Genomic DNA, 17,218 nt, shown 5'->3' with positions numbered 1-17,218 from the left:
CGTTCAATGTTGTGATAATGATCTTCACTTTGCATTTCTTTATACTCTTCTAGTTACATGCATACACAGTCATGCCATGACTGAAAGCATACACACACACAGATGCACATGTATATATCTGTAATGTGTATCCTGATGAACTGTTATGGTTAATCCATTCGTAACTCAGCTACATGTGTACTTCATTTTTACAATTTAATGTTCATTCAATGTGGCAAACAAGAAGGATGGTATGTAGTAGTGGTGTGTGAAATGCTCATCACATGTACACATACTTATGCTTTATACTTTGCAAATAACTTGTAACTAGGTATCAACACTTGGTGTCAAGTGTACTGTGGGTCATGCTCTGTGAAAATGTCAGAATTGCAAATCAGAGTGAAAGAAAATCTGACTCTTCCTTGATTTTATATCAGGGTTTTGACATAACAGTAATGCTCTCCTTCACATGTTACAAGACTGTTCTATGCATATCCATTGTGCCAATGCTCATTAGCATGTCAGCTGAAAGCTGAAAAGACATTACTGCTGTACAATGCTTATGGAGCTATTACACACACTTTGGGCTCTCAACTGTTAACTGGTAAGTGGTTTGATATATGTTCACATCTCTGTGTATGTAGCATGTTGCTTGCACAGTGATTTCACCATTGTCTTGCAAAGCATGTTGTTGATATCAGGATGTAAACGAGTTACCCACTTTCCCCCTGTCAGTGATACAGTCCCTTTGACCAAGAATCTTCTTCTTTCTCTCTGCTTCTCTCTGCACAGAGGGAGACCGTGCTTTGCCGTCATTGCCGGGTGACAGGTATGTCCTATCTTTATCTTTTTTATTTCTTTTTTTGCTCTTGCCCTTTCTCTATATTAGAGTAACCTCACGACTCCCTGTCCACAAGTACAAAGATTGTGATATAGCCATGTTCCACTTGTTGTTCACTCTAGCTATATTTCAAACATGATATTTGTAATTAGATTAAATGTCAAAAAACTTCTGACCAAAATCTTGGCAGCAAGAAACTTGCAAGTGGTAAACCAAGGAATTTTTTGCATATTAGCATCCCTCATTCTCCCCTCCTGACCAGCCTTTAGGATTTGTGTTCTTCACTGAGTTTTTCTCCCTATATAAACCTGCGACTTGGCTACCAAACCTGTCAGGTTTGTTGACATATCTGCGTCATTCATAGTCAGTCATTCTGGGCAAATATATATTTGTGATTAAATGCTTGATTATTATCGAAGGTGTACGTAGCATAACGAATATCCATTCCCAATGCAGATTTGTATGAGTGGAATGTACATGCTCTTAGATATACTCTTTGAGATCTGCCTCTAATGAGATTATGCAGGGACATGTATGTGATCTTAAAATATGTAATTTATTGGATTACAAGGCTGCAAAACGTGTATCAAAAAACATTCATCTGAAGATGTATGTCGCAAACTAAAGGTAAAGTGTAGTTTTCATATGCTTGTAGAAACCGTTTGCTACATAATGTTTTATAATTGATTATTGATAATCATCAAATCGAGCCATAGCAAGTGTCCATCAATCTTCCGTGCAAGAGTGAATCTTGTGCAGTTTGTGAAATACGAGTGCTAGGACATGATTGATCATCAATTTAAGTTCTCCCTTCCCACCACTGAACAGGGAGGGCTCTTCATGAAGAAAACTCAGGCACACTGATATTAACGTTTACTATGTATTGCTTGGTACACCTCTGATCTCAAAATACTTTATAGCAACTCATTATTCTGGCAAATCTCTTCAACCAAGCAAGTTTCTTGGTAGACCCTTTTGATAAATTGTAATCAAATTCCAAATGGTGGAAGATAAATTTTGAGCCCTTCTGAGAACTATGCTTTAGCTTTAACCTGAAGTTGGCAATAGGCAAATTAGTGTTAAAGGTGCTATACTTTAGATTTAATGTGGATCTTAATAAACCCTTTATCATATGAGCATACATTTCTGTTAGTGTTATGTCTTATATAAGGGCAAGCATGAAATTAGAATGGAGATGTGTGGTAATTTGATGATTTTTATCACAACTAAACATAGGTTGAAATGTGAGAGTATGTGTGTGTTGATTGGTCTTTTGTTTTTTATTGTTCAAACTTCATTACAATACAGCACATACTCTTGTATGTGCAATGTTTTATATCTTATGCATTGCCTAGTGGAAATTCCTTTCTATTTTCTTGAACTGTTTATGATAGTGGTAAAGAGTGTCATTCTCTGGCCATTATAGGATTGAACTTTTTTTTTTTGAAATGATGAACACATCTCTGGGAGAGGGTATGCATGAGATTTGTTGTATGCACATACATGTGTACATGTACTGATAGGATTTTATGAATATTTCTGTGTGATTGCAGGAATATTATGGATTCCTTGCTGCCAATTATTTTCAAATGAATTTGTTCATTATAACTTGCAGAATCTTCAGCGAATTTTGAATAGCAAGATACAATCTATGTCTATGCTAAGCTTTCTGTGTGCAATTAGCACACATGAATTGGAAAGAATCTGTACCCCCTTTACTCCACTTTGATGAAAAAAAAAAGGTCCCAGGAAACTTCATTGAACATAACAGTACGACAACTCCTGGTTTCATGTTAAGTTGTAATGTAAATCATCATGTAAATAATTGATGCAAATCAATTTACATTCAAAACTGTATATATCTTATCATCAATCTAAATAATCATGTGAAGGTTTTACTTGCACAGTTTTCATTTGCTTAATGTTATGTCATAGTATTACTTGCTGTTGTACTTTTGTAGCTTTATTCACAGGTACCAAGTTTTGGTGATGTGTACTGGCTGACATTTCCCATTTCTTTCCAGTCACAAAATGGAGCCATTTGTACCTCAATTACTTGAGTATTGTTATTCAACCATTATGACCTTTATTTTCCTTGTAGGGAGATCCTCGTGGTCAGAAGGAATGTTAGGACTTCCGCTCATGGAAATGTGAATAATGTAATGGGAGTTAGGAAATGCATTATCAGAGGGAGCAGCACACTAATGGGAATTTGAGATCTTTAACAATATTTGATTGGTAAACTACCATTATACTGGCTGTGTGGGAGGTTGATGTGGTGATTAATTGAAATGACATGTTTACATGATGACTCATCACATGAAAAAAAGTGAGCCGGCTTGGCAGAGTTTTGTTGAGGGCCTCCGTGTGGATGACCACTCTGGCTACAGTGGAAATCCTTGAAAACTAGTGAAACTTGGCCAACCTATGTTTCAGCCAACTTTCAGCTGTCCAGTTGCCAAAAAAGAAGAGGAGGAAGAAGAAGAAAAATAAGTCAGACCCACCCCACAAACAAACCCACCCAAATTCCCTGCTCCTAGCTCAATTTGAAAGAGAAGAGAGAGGAAAAAAAAATCTTCCAAGTTTGTAATTAATTTCTGCTAAAGATCACTGTCTTGTGGGAGAAAAATTATGTATCATACTCTCCATTGGTGTAGAGATCACAAGTAGAATTCAATATTCTTTAAGTTTCCATTTGATACCACATAGAAATCTTGTTTAACGAGTAAATGTTGCATTTTAATCAGGAAGTGAAAGTGTTGTGGGTATGCCACATTAGATGTCAGTTTGAATGGCAGTTTAGGCTCATTTGCACTATTGAGCTGCATTGCTATTACTTTGCAAATAAGAGCTTCAATTTGAGTATATATTGTAGCCCTTTAATAAGTATTCTGTAATTTTTCCATATCCAGTGATGACATTTGGTATGTCAAATTTTCAATCAGACTCCTTGAAGGCTAGGCCATGGTAATAGTATGATTGAGTGTTTTTACTTTTCTTGGAAAGTGAGGGGCCATCTCCCCTACCTTCTGAAGAAAATCAAAATTGGCACCTTGGTGTCAAATACTAATTCTTAAATCTACCATTTTAGCAGCGACATTTTCACTTTTGAATTTTTAACTTTCTATTTCCTTTCCCTCAAGTGTATATGTGTTTCTTTGGAAGGCGTGCATCACAGAGATCTTTCACATGTCTGAAAAAAAAAAGTAACCTTTCAGGTTTATGTTACAGTATGATAGGTTGAAAATGTAAATTAGATTATAAAACTCTTCATGCTAGTGTGACAACTTTGGTTGACTTTGATATACCTGAATGATATTTGAAAAAAAACCCCATAAATTAATTGATTGATATCACAATAGATGAATTACTTGTTACATAAATGTTGTAGTCACATTTGTATTCTTTTAAGATGTTGCAATTTCTATTCACTCAAATTCATCTCAGTACTACCTCTGTTGAACTCTTATGATGTAATTGGCTAGCTATCTGGTAGCGAAGTTGTATACCAGACCTGTGCAAATTGCTTTGTGTCCATATGACTTTTAAACCCTTGTGAGAAATTCAGCCAGTTATAATCACATTATTGCAAATTTGTGCTGTTCATGTAGTCCTTTCTCCTTGACAGTATTGTTCCCCTTCCATGTAGAAACTTCTACATCTTGTAAACTTTTTGATGTACCGGTATACAGACAGCACTGTGAAATTGTTCTGTTTCACCACAAAGAACATTCAGTGAGGAAATTCAACAATTATCTTTTTGTATATACATACTCCATATAATGAGTATAGGGTGTGATTAGGATAATCAGCAGTGTGTAAAGCTCTGGTGTAATGCTTGGTCAGGCTAATATGCATTTGTGTTGTTTATGGTTTGAGAAAAAAAAAAGCAAAATACTTCATGTATGAGACAACAGTTTGATGTGTGGTCATGAAGTGTTTACACTTGCATGGTCAAAATAAAGTGTACACACACTATAAATGTGGCTTGCACTTACACCCACACAGTGAGCCATAGAGCATAGTGTGCTGATGTATGTATCTTTATTCCATAATCACACAAACTGCTTTTCCTTGTCTTGTGCAATTACTGTTTTTTTGATGGGCAACGAGAAATGGTCTTCCTGTAGACACAAAGGTAATTGTTATGATGACTGTTTGAACTAATCACGCTAAAGACGCAATTTCCTCCCTACCAGCTCAAGCTACTCAGATTGGGCTTGGGCCAGAGATTATGAGCCATGACATTTTAAATCAGCGGGCAAGGAAGTTCTTGATATACAGTGAGGGATGCAGCTGATGCTCTACACCAGAGTCATTCCTGATCCAGTGCATGGGAAGACAGGATTTTGTTTCACCAGACCACTACCAACCAGCCTGGTATAGTTGGCCACGTGAATCTGTCAGGACTTGATGAGGTTGTGATGTACAGAGGGCAGTGCACACATGACTGTAGCCTGATGAGGAGCAAGGGGGGCTTAGACTGCTCCTGGTTGAATCATATTCCCAGACTATAAACAATAACAACACACTGGCATCCTGTCATGTGGAGGCTGTAAATAAACCATGCTCAATGTCTCCTATGACCAAGCTGCACTTGAGAAGTATTATCATTTTCAAAGTTCACTCTGGATTCCTGTCAGATGGGACGTGTACCTAGAGTGAGATGAGCTCTCTTTCTTCGTCTCCATGTCTTGATAACTGGAAAGCCTTATTTTGTTAGTACATCTTGGGCAGCATACCAGCCTTTCTCAGATAGACTCAGCTGTGTTATCTGTCAGGATTTGCCATGTTTGATCGACCTTATGCATTAATTGATCACAACCGGGCCTACTACAGTGTGTAAGTCACAGAAGTCATTTTTGTTCATCAAGGAAATGATATGTTTGTTACAGTGCTTCAGTGGAGAAATTGTCAAAATGAAAACATGTCACTCATAATGTCATCTAGGATGTTTACTTGCTTTGTTATATCAAGTGATGTTTAATTGGCAAATGTATTATACTTACCTGAAATAAGAAGGCAAGCAAAGGCAAAGGATGTCTTTATTTGTGGGTTCTGTTTGCTTTGCACTCTACTTTGAATTGTGTGACAGTGCATGTGGCTGGATGAGGGGGGACTATCTTAGTGGAAGAACATATAGTACATTGTTTCGTGCATTTACCCTACACACGTTCATGTTGTACATCTCTGCAGACCTACAAACTAGTATGATTTGTTTGTATTTTGTACGATGATTTTGGGAAAATACAACTGTACGGTTTCTCTCTAAAAGAATATGATTTGGCAGAGAAACAAAAACAAAACAAACCAATATGCAGTGTAAGCACATGATGGCAGTTTATGCAGTGCACACACATACCCCGTATGCAAGTTCAAGTATGAGTCCCAAAAAGCAACCTTGAAAGCAGTCCTACAAAGAAGAGTACTCAACCAAGTGGGATTTTATCATTCAATCATTTAAAGGAGAACATTTTGTGCGATGTACTACCGTGTTTTGGTTAGATTTCATTATAGGCTTCACAATAGCCCAACCAGATGCCAGGCAAAACATGGCAGCAGCAAGGCTGTGTCTGGTGAATAGAGTCTAGATATTAAAAGTAAATAACACACACCTTTGCGTACAACTGTCTAGAGCACCATATCAAGACAGAGAAGAACTTCACTTGTAAGTTCTTCCGAGGATTTGAAAAAGCAAGAATCAATTTTTCATTGCTTTGCAAAGCCATCCAGTGACAATTATGATGTTGTAACATAAGAGCAAAAACTTTGTGGACTGAATATCAATATTGTGAAAGACAGCCTGACAACATGCAGATCTCAGCTTCTGATGCTCTACTTAGTGTGTAAACTATATGCCAACTGGAAAAGAGGAAAGCAGAGTGATTATGTTTGTATTACCAGATGTACATTACAATTGTATATGGTCCTCTTTCAGCATTGCCTGATTGGAAAAGCATTCATTTGATCTGCATATTAGTTCACATTTGCTTTTCTTAAAATACAATTTTTTTTGGTGAAATACAACTTTTGGATTTAAAGAATGCAGTTTTTGAATTCCAGAGGTTACGAGGTCTGCTTATATATATATATATGTTAATGTCTTCTTTTTGAATGTCATGGATATGTATAGACTGTTTATGGTTTGGACCTGGGGTATGATCTCATTTGTATTTTGCTATGTTTGTCATTTCTGCCATATTTCCTGCTTAATTCTTCATAAGGCTGGAATATCTATTGTAATGCTGGAATTTTTATTGTGATGTTGAGAACACGTAGCTGAATATGGGCTATCCAGCCATCTTCTCAGATGGAAAATGAACAAACAAACAAACAAAACAAACGATTGTCACGATCTTCAGTGTTAAACATCCTTTATATTTCTTTGTATCTAATTGCATACATGCCCAGTACATGTACATGTATGTGTGCACAAGACCTGAGGGCTTTGCTGTTCTTGGCATTCTCTTATCAATCATGTTTAATTCACCTAAAGGCCAGGTTTGTTATGTAATGATGCAGACCCCATCATCATTTTTTGGATGAGTATATTTTGCAGATATCTAATTTTGTATATATAACATTGTACTGTGTTGTATTGCCAGTTTATTCATGTTTGAAATGAATGGCTGTATCTTATATACTGTGTCACATGACCGTAGCCCAGCATTTCTGAGCAGTCTCAGTCCTGCGATGTATGTTACTTCATGTCATGTACTTTGCATGACTCTGATTTGAAGTACAATATGCTGATAGGCTGGAAGTTTCTGATATCCATGGGTTGCTGACTGTGTGTATCAGCCACAAACACATGTGCCTTATGTATGGCAATGGGATTTTTGACACCTTTCAGAAATAATGTGGCTGATTAACCTATAGCTGGCTTGACATCTGCACTGTCTTCATCTAATGGCTGTTGCTTGCAAACAAAATTGGGTAATAGTGGTGTAGTTACATATACAATAAATACCTGCACCAAAATACAGGTACTTGTACAAGTATGCATTCATAAAGGTTTATTATTATTGGTGTTAAGAAAAATGCCATCATATGATACTTAGCCTTTCAAGTCTTTGCTCTTTTTTAAATTAGTGTTGCTGGAATTTCCTGTCTTTCTTGAGGTGAAACATGATGTCACATTCCTGATGCCAGTTATTGGGCCTACCCTGATGATCATTCCTCTCATAGTCACAACACATCAGTGCTTTCTCTGTGCTCACATGCTGAGTAGCAATGTTTGTGTGAAATTTCACCCTCATGGGTAGTGTGTTGATAGGAAGCTGATAACCTCATCGGGTGTTATCACATGAGATGTATCCAATGGAAATATCACAAGACTTCAGGAGGCAGTGCAAGATGAGAAGCTGTCCACAAAGAGCATTGTGTATGGTGTGTCCATGAAATCATTTTAATCTTGGCCCTATCAGACTGTGACTGAATGTCACATGAACTTCAAAAAACAAAAACAAAACATGGATATCTCATAAAAGAACAAAAATGCCATCTCATTCATTCATTACTACATGCAAGTAGCCATGCTCTTTGAGATGTATTGATTGCAGACATGGTATAACACAATCAACAGCTCTGTCTAAACCCAGTGAGGATGGTTTGAATGTATTTGAAACCCACATTCTGTATCTACTTAAACTTGTGTACACTTCATACTGATTCACCCATGACCAAAAGAGCTAACTTTATTTTTAACAAAAAAACTCCAAAGTCAGTCAGTGAACTTTGCAATCTATTATGTAAATTTGGACTATTGGTAATTTTGCAAATATGTTGAAAGACATTTATAAACACACCACATGCTTTACATTGATTGTCAATTGATGGACCAATACATGAGTAGCTGCCATGGTCACATGTCCATAATGTTACATTCAACTAGCTTGTCCTCATATTTGTACCCAAAGAGAAAATACTAAAGAAATTTTAGTTTTCTTGGACGTTTGTTAAAAATTAATTCTGTACATGGAGAAATACAAAAATAAAGTCAAATTTTGTCTTTGTAATAGAGTTAATTAATGGGAAAGATATCAGATCAAAATGACATTGCTTTTCAGGCCCATCGATAAGTTCCACTATGAATGATTAGAATGCTCTCCCTTTAACACACAGCCTGTTACTGCACTACTTCGGTGAGGGTTCCAACATTTCCTGTTTTCTGCTCAAAGTCCCCACACACACAAAAAATAAAAAAAAATAAGAGAGAAAGAGGATAGATCAGAGTGTGTTCTTGTCTTGCTCATGTCAGTGACTACCCCCACCCCCTCCCCCTTCTCTCAACTGACTCAGACTCTCTTTGACTCCTGTTTGACTGCAAGTCAGTCAGACCTGTGCATGGTGTACCGTGTGTCAGCCAAACACCCAGGCCAGGAAAGACAGAAAGAAAATCCTGTCACGTCATGATCTTGACTATACCCACAGAGTCTCAAGTGTTGGACCGCTAGTTGACTCACCTTGGGGAAGCGGGTGATATTGCTCATCTGTATACTATTCACTACAAGTTATCACAGATGTGATCTCGGTCGTCTCATCGCACTCTTCCTAGTCAATGCTCAAGGTGCAGTGAGCACTATCCCTTTCAGGACCAGGAGGGAATCTTTTTCCACAGAGTCTTGACTTCTCTGTGTAGTCCTGGTGGGATGACAACATCGTTGTCTTGAAGGAGCTCACAAAGTGTGGATTGTCATGTGGAACCAACAATCAGCATGTTCTGAACCATTTCATAACCTGTAATCTGCCATCACTAGGAGCCTTGTATAGAATTTAACTCCTTTTTCACAAGACTGCTGTTTTGACCGACTGACTTTTCAGATGATGATATAGTAAAGAATTTCTAGAGCTTTCAGGTTTGCAGGTTTACAGGGCATTTCCGTTTTATTAATATCACTGTGCAAGGCCAGTGCTGCAAACCACACCTGCACCAGGTTAAAATCTGAATTTGGCATCATTTCACAGTGTGCATCCTTGTGCCAGATAATTGCAGTAGCCCTAAAAATTGATAGTTATGAGAGCGTTCCATTTGGAAGACCATGTTTGTGAATAATTGCTCCATCATAGTGGTGGAAATCATCAATAATTCCCGTCATCAGTGCCAAGGTTGTCATTTTGGATGAGAGATAGTGCCAAACCAAGAGAGCAGTGACACTGGCAGCGGCTGAAGTGTGTCTATGCCCACAGGAGCTAGGCAATTTGTCAACAACGTAAGCAGCCTGGCTGCTGCACAAATGACGCCATTGTCATTGGACCTGTAACTCAAGATGTTCTGAGATCTAAGGACTTTTGTTGCAGCTGCACAATTAGTCCATTTATTTTACTCACTCTGTTCTCACTTCTGGCTAATGAACAAACGGTGATCATTCGTGCCTATTGTGTTCGAATTCATTGGAATCTAGATTGTAGCTTCTTTTTTCTTTTTTTCTATCACTATGAATGACAATAATGCTGTGCTTGCTGCCAACTTTTTGATTTAGCCTGAGATCCTGTACAGTGACTGTGGCTAAAAGTGGATTAGGGCTGAACTCTGAGGACTGTTAGTCTCTCTAGATTATGATATGGCCAGGATACTGCACACATGATCATGAGAGTGAACCACAACCCTTCATTTCTACTAACTTTTTTCTTTTCATGAGATCAAGATTTACTCCACTGAAGTATGAACTCTCTTCAGGATGTGTGAGGAGTGCATAGTCCAGATAACCACAGGTCTTCATCTCACTGTCACCCAGCACAGTCTTCCATGAGAAACCACCTGAACTGTTTTTATCACACCTAGCATAAAAGTAGAAGGATATTTACCACATTACAGCCGCTGAATTTGAATTGTATGTGATCCATTAGTAACCAACATGTGTGACTTTCTTGGACCATGATGCTTGGTTTGAGCTGTTGCCAGCATAGTATTGAAAACAAAGTGTCCGTTGTCAACAAGATTTGTAATCACTTCTTTCATCTGCTGACAACATGGGGATAAAGAAAAAGAAAGGGCGTTTACCTCACAAGTGGCATTATTTTATTGAGTGCTTCTTGAAATGTCTCACCTACAGCCGACTGCCCTCCTCTGAAGCCAACAATGAGGTCACAGTCAGTGGACGTAAGAAGACTCCCACCATTAAACCAGGTCAGTCTATCTCACTTTTGTTGAAAGTGCCATGAATATTTCTTTCAGGTCTAAAAAGGAGGAATGGAAGAATATTATGCCTTATTTATAATTGTTTATCTTGTTTGAATTTCTTGCACTTTTTGTAAATCCCCATTTTCGTCCAATCTTTAAGTGTAGTGTAACAACATGTTGGGATTGAGCTGTATAATGTGACAAGTAGTATGAATATTTCATAATATTGTGAAATAGGAACTACTCTGTATACCTTGAATGCAACTGAATTAGGTAGAATTATTATTTTATGGCCCTAAAGGAAAAAAAAATCCACAAAACAACACAGTCAACTGGGATGCTGGCTTTTCACACAATTGTAAGTGCCATAAGTACTAGACTCTTCATTTACGTCATGACTAGGCTCATTGATCTTGACTACTGACCAAGGATTGACCTTTAGCCCTCTGTCACAAAGGAAGTACCTGGTACTTTCCAATCTATTATTTTTTTCTATTGCACCAATTTGCATCAATGTAATTGTGACATATACCTTGTGAAATTTGTGGCCAGAATAAAAGAAAATGATTCCTGGAAGGTATAGTTAGGTGATCTTTGACCTTGACCCATGACTTTTCACCCCTTTAATTTCAGGTAACTAATTGTTTATTCATTTCTATCCATCTTAATACCAGGTATATTACCACATTCAGCTAAAGTTATGGGGAGAGAATTACATTTTAATCAAGTACAGTGACTTTTGTCCTTCTACCCTCTTTAAGGGGGTAGAAATAATACTTCATTGCTATTGAATGTCAGTTTGCTTCTACCCTGTGAGCCGACTTACATTACCACTAGACATTCCCAGCTAAAGTATTGACTGGACATACATCTCCGCCTGACCTTAGACCTTGACCCTTGACCTTTGACATTTTACCACTCATTTCATGGAAATGAATGTCTACTTATTCGTACCCTGCCTACCAAATTATGTAACAACTTGACATTCATACATAAAATTGTAGCTAAAAATTATTTTAGCTGCAAACCCTTGACCTTTAATGTTTGACCTGGGGAATTTTGCCAAAAAAAATAATAAGAGCATCTACATTGCATGTAGCACATCTGGGCAATGTCAGAAAAATTACAGGGATATGTTAAGAATGGGATAGGAAAGTTTATTTCTCCATTTTCATGTTCTATTTAACATTGTGTAAGAAAGGTAGTGTCATCCTTCGATGTAATGTAAATTGATAGTAAACCTGGCACATCATGACACCCACATACAATGATTTGATGTTGTGATGGCTTGCTTGTCCTTCTCCCTGTCAGTTAATATACTTTATCATGGCAGCCAAATCTTGTATGGCTGTGAATAGCCATTGGTTGTAAGTCGGGAACTGAGGAAAGGGTTGGAGGAGTGTAGGAACATTGTGTACATGTTTTATGTTTTTTCACTTGAATTGATCCTGTGGCTTCAGAGATTTTTGTATTTGGCCATTAGCATGGCATTTTGCTTGTTGGGATATATTTATGAAAACAAAAGATAACAAAATCAACAAATGATTCATAACTTCCTATGCTTTTTTCTTTGTCAAAACATAGTACATGTTTTTTACAAGGGGCAGTGTAATGGTTTTCTGTGAAGAAAAATGGAAATTTCCTTGTTCCTCTGTGAAAAATGGAGTCAGGTTGAGATGATGAGTCCAAAAGTGTTCATCGCTTGTTAGAGCTAAGACACCTTTCTTGTTATCACCCAGCTAGCCTTGCATATATATAGTCATAAATGGGTTTTAAGTGAAGATAAGTTCCTGTCTAGGATGAATTAGAGAAAATAAATGACCTGCCACTTTTTACTGAATCATTTCCTTATTGCAAATCTGAGGTCTGAAAGTAGTTTGAGTAATAAAACATTAATTTGTTTATGTCCTATGAAATGAGATCTGAGTCAGAGGTAACTTTTATGTAGGTGTCCAATGAAATTCTTGTTATATTTGTCTTGTCTTGCCATAATTTCCTACAGGGAGTGGAACACAGGATATATTTTTGAGATAAAAAGTGGAAAAAGTGATACCTGCCAATTTTTCCCATTTAATAGCTAAGGAACATTCCTATTTCTTAGGAAAGAGAAGGCTTCATTCAACCTTGTGTTCCTAATTTTATCAACATCTGCTAATAATAATAGTATGGGAGATAGGTGAGAATGTCTAGTTTGCATTATATCTCCCAGTTATTCCTATTTCCGGAATGTTAGGGTTGGCATGCATGTTAATAGTTTATTGGAGAAGTTTGGTTCTTCCAACAGCAGTCTTTATTCCTTCAACACCCTTCAAAATCATTTGAGCACATATTGACATTACTGAGCAAAATCTTAAAAGTGGCATTTAATGTAAAGTTGGATAAGTTATGGATGTATACATGTACATGTATGTCTTCAGGTATTTGGCTCTTTATGGGACACGAAGGCTTCACATATGCATGTTGACAATGCACTACAGAAAAAATATTGATGATGCTGTCAGTACTGAGGCCCTATCCTAAAGATATTTGCAATTAAAGTTGCACTAATTGCAGTCACAATGGCAGGAACCTGGAAGCATGTAAGCATTGTTAAATAATCTGTGAGCATTCCAGTCACATACTGCTGTGTTTATAACTGCAACCATTTGGGAATATGACAAGATATCTGTGCCATGTCAACCATATCTCTAGGTGGATTGTCAGATGACTATGCAGAGATCGTTGATGAAGATGATTACGCCATGCCAGCAGCTAAGGATTACGAGATAGCACGGGAGCTGGTGTCTCTTGTGCAGACAATTGGCGAAGGCCAGTTTGGAGATGTGCACAAAGGGGTCTACATTGATCAGGTACCACAGATTTTCTACCCTCTACTCTTCCAGTCAGACTAAGTCTATTCTTCTTAATGTGTGAATGGACTTGGATGTGGAAGTGTAAATGTCAACTTGTTGAATTCACCCAACATATTGTCAGTCTTTCATGCAAAATCATAAAATTTTCACTTTCACAGAAGATATGTATTTGTTATCTTCAGTTCAAAGTGAACTTAGTTTTTACTGTAAGAATTAAATAGACATACATTTTTAAATGTTTGTACCAAATGCATGTTTATGGTCGAGCATTCAGTGATAGGTGATTGAATAAGTACCTTATAATACATGGGTCATGCTTTAAGGAAATTTTAGCCACCTACTCATTCAATGAGAGTTAATCAAATAAACACCTTTACTGGGATGTAACTGAGCAGTTTGTCAAATTGTATCAGCATTCATAAGGCCTGTAAGTTACCTGTTCAGTTTTCATAATACTGTGCACCCCTTTTCAGCCTGTACAGAATATCAGTTTTCAGGGCATCATAGTCAAAAGCAGGATGCTGTATTACCGCTGCCTTTAAAACAGAAGGGGAGTGAAGAGGGCAAAACATGTGTAATCTTGTGAAGTGCTTCATCAAAGCAAATCACTTGCTTCGGGCTGCAAAATTAGCAAGTCAGCAAACAGAGTTTGATGTATGAAGTTTCTCCTCTTTCTGTCTTTTTTTTTTTAGCCATGGAATGATAAGTTGTTTGACTGTTTGTTATTCATATTATAAACATTCTTACCACTGACCATGCCCAAGTTAAATATCTATGTGCATATGATTTTTTTTTTTTAGTTATGTATTATTATTTTTTTTTTACAACAGTCAGTTTTTAAATGAAAATATAGAACCCCACTTATACAGGGCATTGAGAGTTCTCCAGGAGCACTCTTAAGCCCTGTAAACTCTGTATTAACCAACTCAGAGGGGCATCAAAGTCAAAGTGCTTCAGGAGCACTCCTGGGCCCGACTTTGTGTATCAATTGGGTATAAGCTGTTTTAAATGGTACCAGCAAATATTGCCAGGTTCTTTTTATCAGTTAAAAGGATGTTTGTGTGTCAGACACAACAACCCAGCCACACCCCTTAAAATAGAAACACAAAAACTCTTTAGTTGACATACATGCCATATCAGCATTAGCTTAGCTCTCAGAGTGTGTCAGCATTTTGATGTCTCCCTGCCAGATACTGTTGCCAGAAGCATTATAGTTTACTGGTCTACTAAATGAAGAACTATTTTTATGTCACCAGAATATATTTATTACACAAGCTGCTACGTAAGTCAGAGCACAACAGACACGTTCTCACACGTAATTTTGATCCATGGTGCTGAAGTTGTGTTGGAGATCAAGGAAACCTTGATGCAAATTTTCAGCCCTTTAAAAGTTGTAACCTATTATGTAAAGAGTTCGATGCATTTGACTCCTAAGCCCGCAGCACACTATGCGACTTTAGTCACATGACTGACAGACTTTGGATCTGAAATAAACCACAATAGCCTCAGAATAAACACGCTTGTTTATTTCAGCTCCAAAGTTGGTCAGTTGTGCGACAGAAAGTCGTATAGTGTGTGGCGGCCTTTAGCCAATGCGGATGATTAATATATTTGTTTATTTTGACTACATCATTATTTGTGCAGATTTTCTTTCTTTTTTTTTTGACAGAAGTGTTAAATAAATCTCAACCAGCTAAATTATATTTAAAATCTAAGATAATGTGGAAAGTATGTATACACAATGAGTAATTGAAATTATGATTGCAGTTCAGAGCAATGGTTGTCATTTGGCCAAATCCCATGCCTTTTGATTGATCACAATCAACCATAATCCTACTGGCCATAACACTCCTGTTTCACATTTATCTATTGAAATATTACAACTAACATGGGATGCTTTCATGTTAGTGCTGCTTGAGACTGAGAAATTTCAATGTATTTTGTTGCATTGTGTTGGAATAGATTGGTTTTAAATGGCAGTGAGATGTTTTTCAGTATCAGTCAGCAGGAAATCCTTTCACCGAAACTGTTCGTGAGCAGAAATCAGTGGCCCAAGAGAAAAAAGAAGGGAAAAAATGTTTTGCCAAAGTATCCATGTAGTGTAAAATGTGTGGCTTGGCAAGATGTATATCAGCTACTAGCAGGTTGAAGGGGAAACCTTAGCTTCCATATGTCTGTTACGTACATACACTTCACCCAGTTTGTACAGGAGTGTGGGTAACGGCCATGTGTTAGGTTTCAGGGGAACGATTTTGGGATGTAGCAATTAATCCCTGTGGAAACTGTTGATATCTCTGATAAGCTGTTGCCAGATCAGAAATGAATTAATTGGGATTGGCCGCTACCACTCTCACTGACTCTGTACAATGATTACCCCATTGCCTCAAACTGAGGTACAGCAACTGATTTGTGAATGAATTATCAGTGCAATTGGTTTGGTTATTTAGTACAATCAGTGGGATCAGGTGGAGGAGGATGTAAATCATGTGTCAGAACATTCAGGCCTTTGTGAAATTCTTTGCATTTACAAAGCAAAGAGGGAATTACATCGATTCTGATTTTTTTTTTTTTTTTTTTGGGGGGGGGTGGGGGAGAGTTAGTGCTCTTCAGTCTATTGATATCCCCAGCAAATGGTCTGAAGCTTACTGCAAGGGCAGGTTCGAAATTTTGTAAAATTGAATTTTGTAGCATTTTACATTCATTCTCTCAAAATTCCTGATGGTGAATTGTCAGAGGAGTACTGACCCTCTAGCAGATCTTGTGGTTCATACTGAAAGTGGGGAGATGAACTGCTAGTACCCTTTAATGTTGCTGCCAAACACTCATGCTGCTCTTTCCCCATAGAGTGAGTCACCCAACAGATGGCTCTCTCCTCTATTGTCCTCAAATTGTTGTCTATCAACCCTTTTTATGTTAATGGTAGCATTGTACTCACAGTACTCTCATTCTTTTGGACCTTTTATCAGGGGTAGAGTGCCATGTCATCAGGGAATGCTGCTTCTATTCAAAAGCCAGTCATTTTAGGCAACCAAAAAAAAAAAAGTGAAATAAAACTACACATCTGTAGAAGTTTCAGAAATTCAGACATATATTAAGTAATAGCACGATGATGATGAGTAGCATATTTGATATAGTGGCAGAAAGAACCTCTGATGTGAATGTTAAAGGCTAGCTCAGACTGAAGAACTTACTGGGATGACATCATAACCATATGACTGGATGCTGTCTTGAGGTTTACAAAAGAAGGAGTTAAAGAAGCATGATTGAATCCTTGTTCTGACTTTCAATTATAGCAGTGCTGCCATCTTTGTAATAGCAGCAGAAATGTACAACCATACTTTGTGGAGCAATTTAACCATATAATACAGATGTACTGAAATGAGTGTGAGTTGCAAGGGAAGGTCAAAATTCAAGGCCCAAAAT

The 17,218-nt window shown here is 37.4% G+C and overlaps 1 protein-coding gene across 3 annotated transcripts in view; it reads left to right on the top strand.

The window, feature by feature from the left end:
- Positions 1-14,382, top strand: part of LOC139713305 (focal adhesion kinase 1-like) — a 124,804-nt gene extending 110,422 nt beyond the window's left edge. For 2 of the 3 annotated variants that reach the window (XM_071625050.1, XM_071625048.1), the window contains 3 exons: positions 772-808; positions 10,876-10,949; positions 13,635-14,381. In XM_071625050.1, coding sequence (XP_071481151.1) covers positions 772-808; positions 10,876-10,949; positions 13,635-13,834 — 311 coding nt within the window. In that variant the 3' untranslated portion in view covers positions 13,835-14,381. Of the gene's footprint in view, positions 1-771; positions 809-10,875; positions 10,950-13,634 lie in introns of all 3 variants that reach the window. The other variant, XM_071625049.1, reaches the window with a different exon arrangement.
- Positions 14,383-17,218: the final 2,836 nt, after the last annotated feature.

The sequence above is a fragment of the Diadema antillarum genome, unplaced genomic scaffold (genome assembly GCF_040938485.1).
Source record: "Diadema antillarum isolate AM-2024a unplaced genomic scaffold, OU_Dant_1.0 seq00001946_RagTag, whole genome shotgun sequence".
Taxonomy (NCBI): Eukaryota; Metazoa; Echinodermata; class Echinoidea; order Diadematoida; family Diadematidae; genus Diadema; species Diadema antillarum.
Note: the sequence above shows the minus strand (reverse complement) of the source record. Positions and strands in the feature narration are given on the sequence as shown.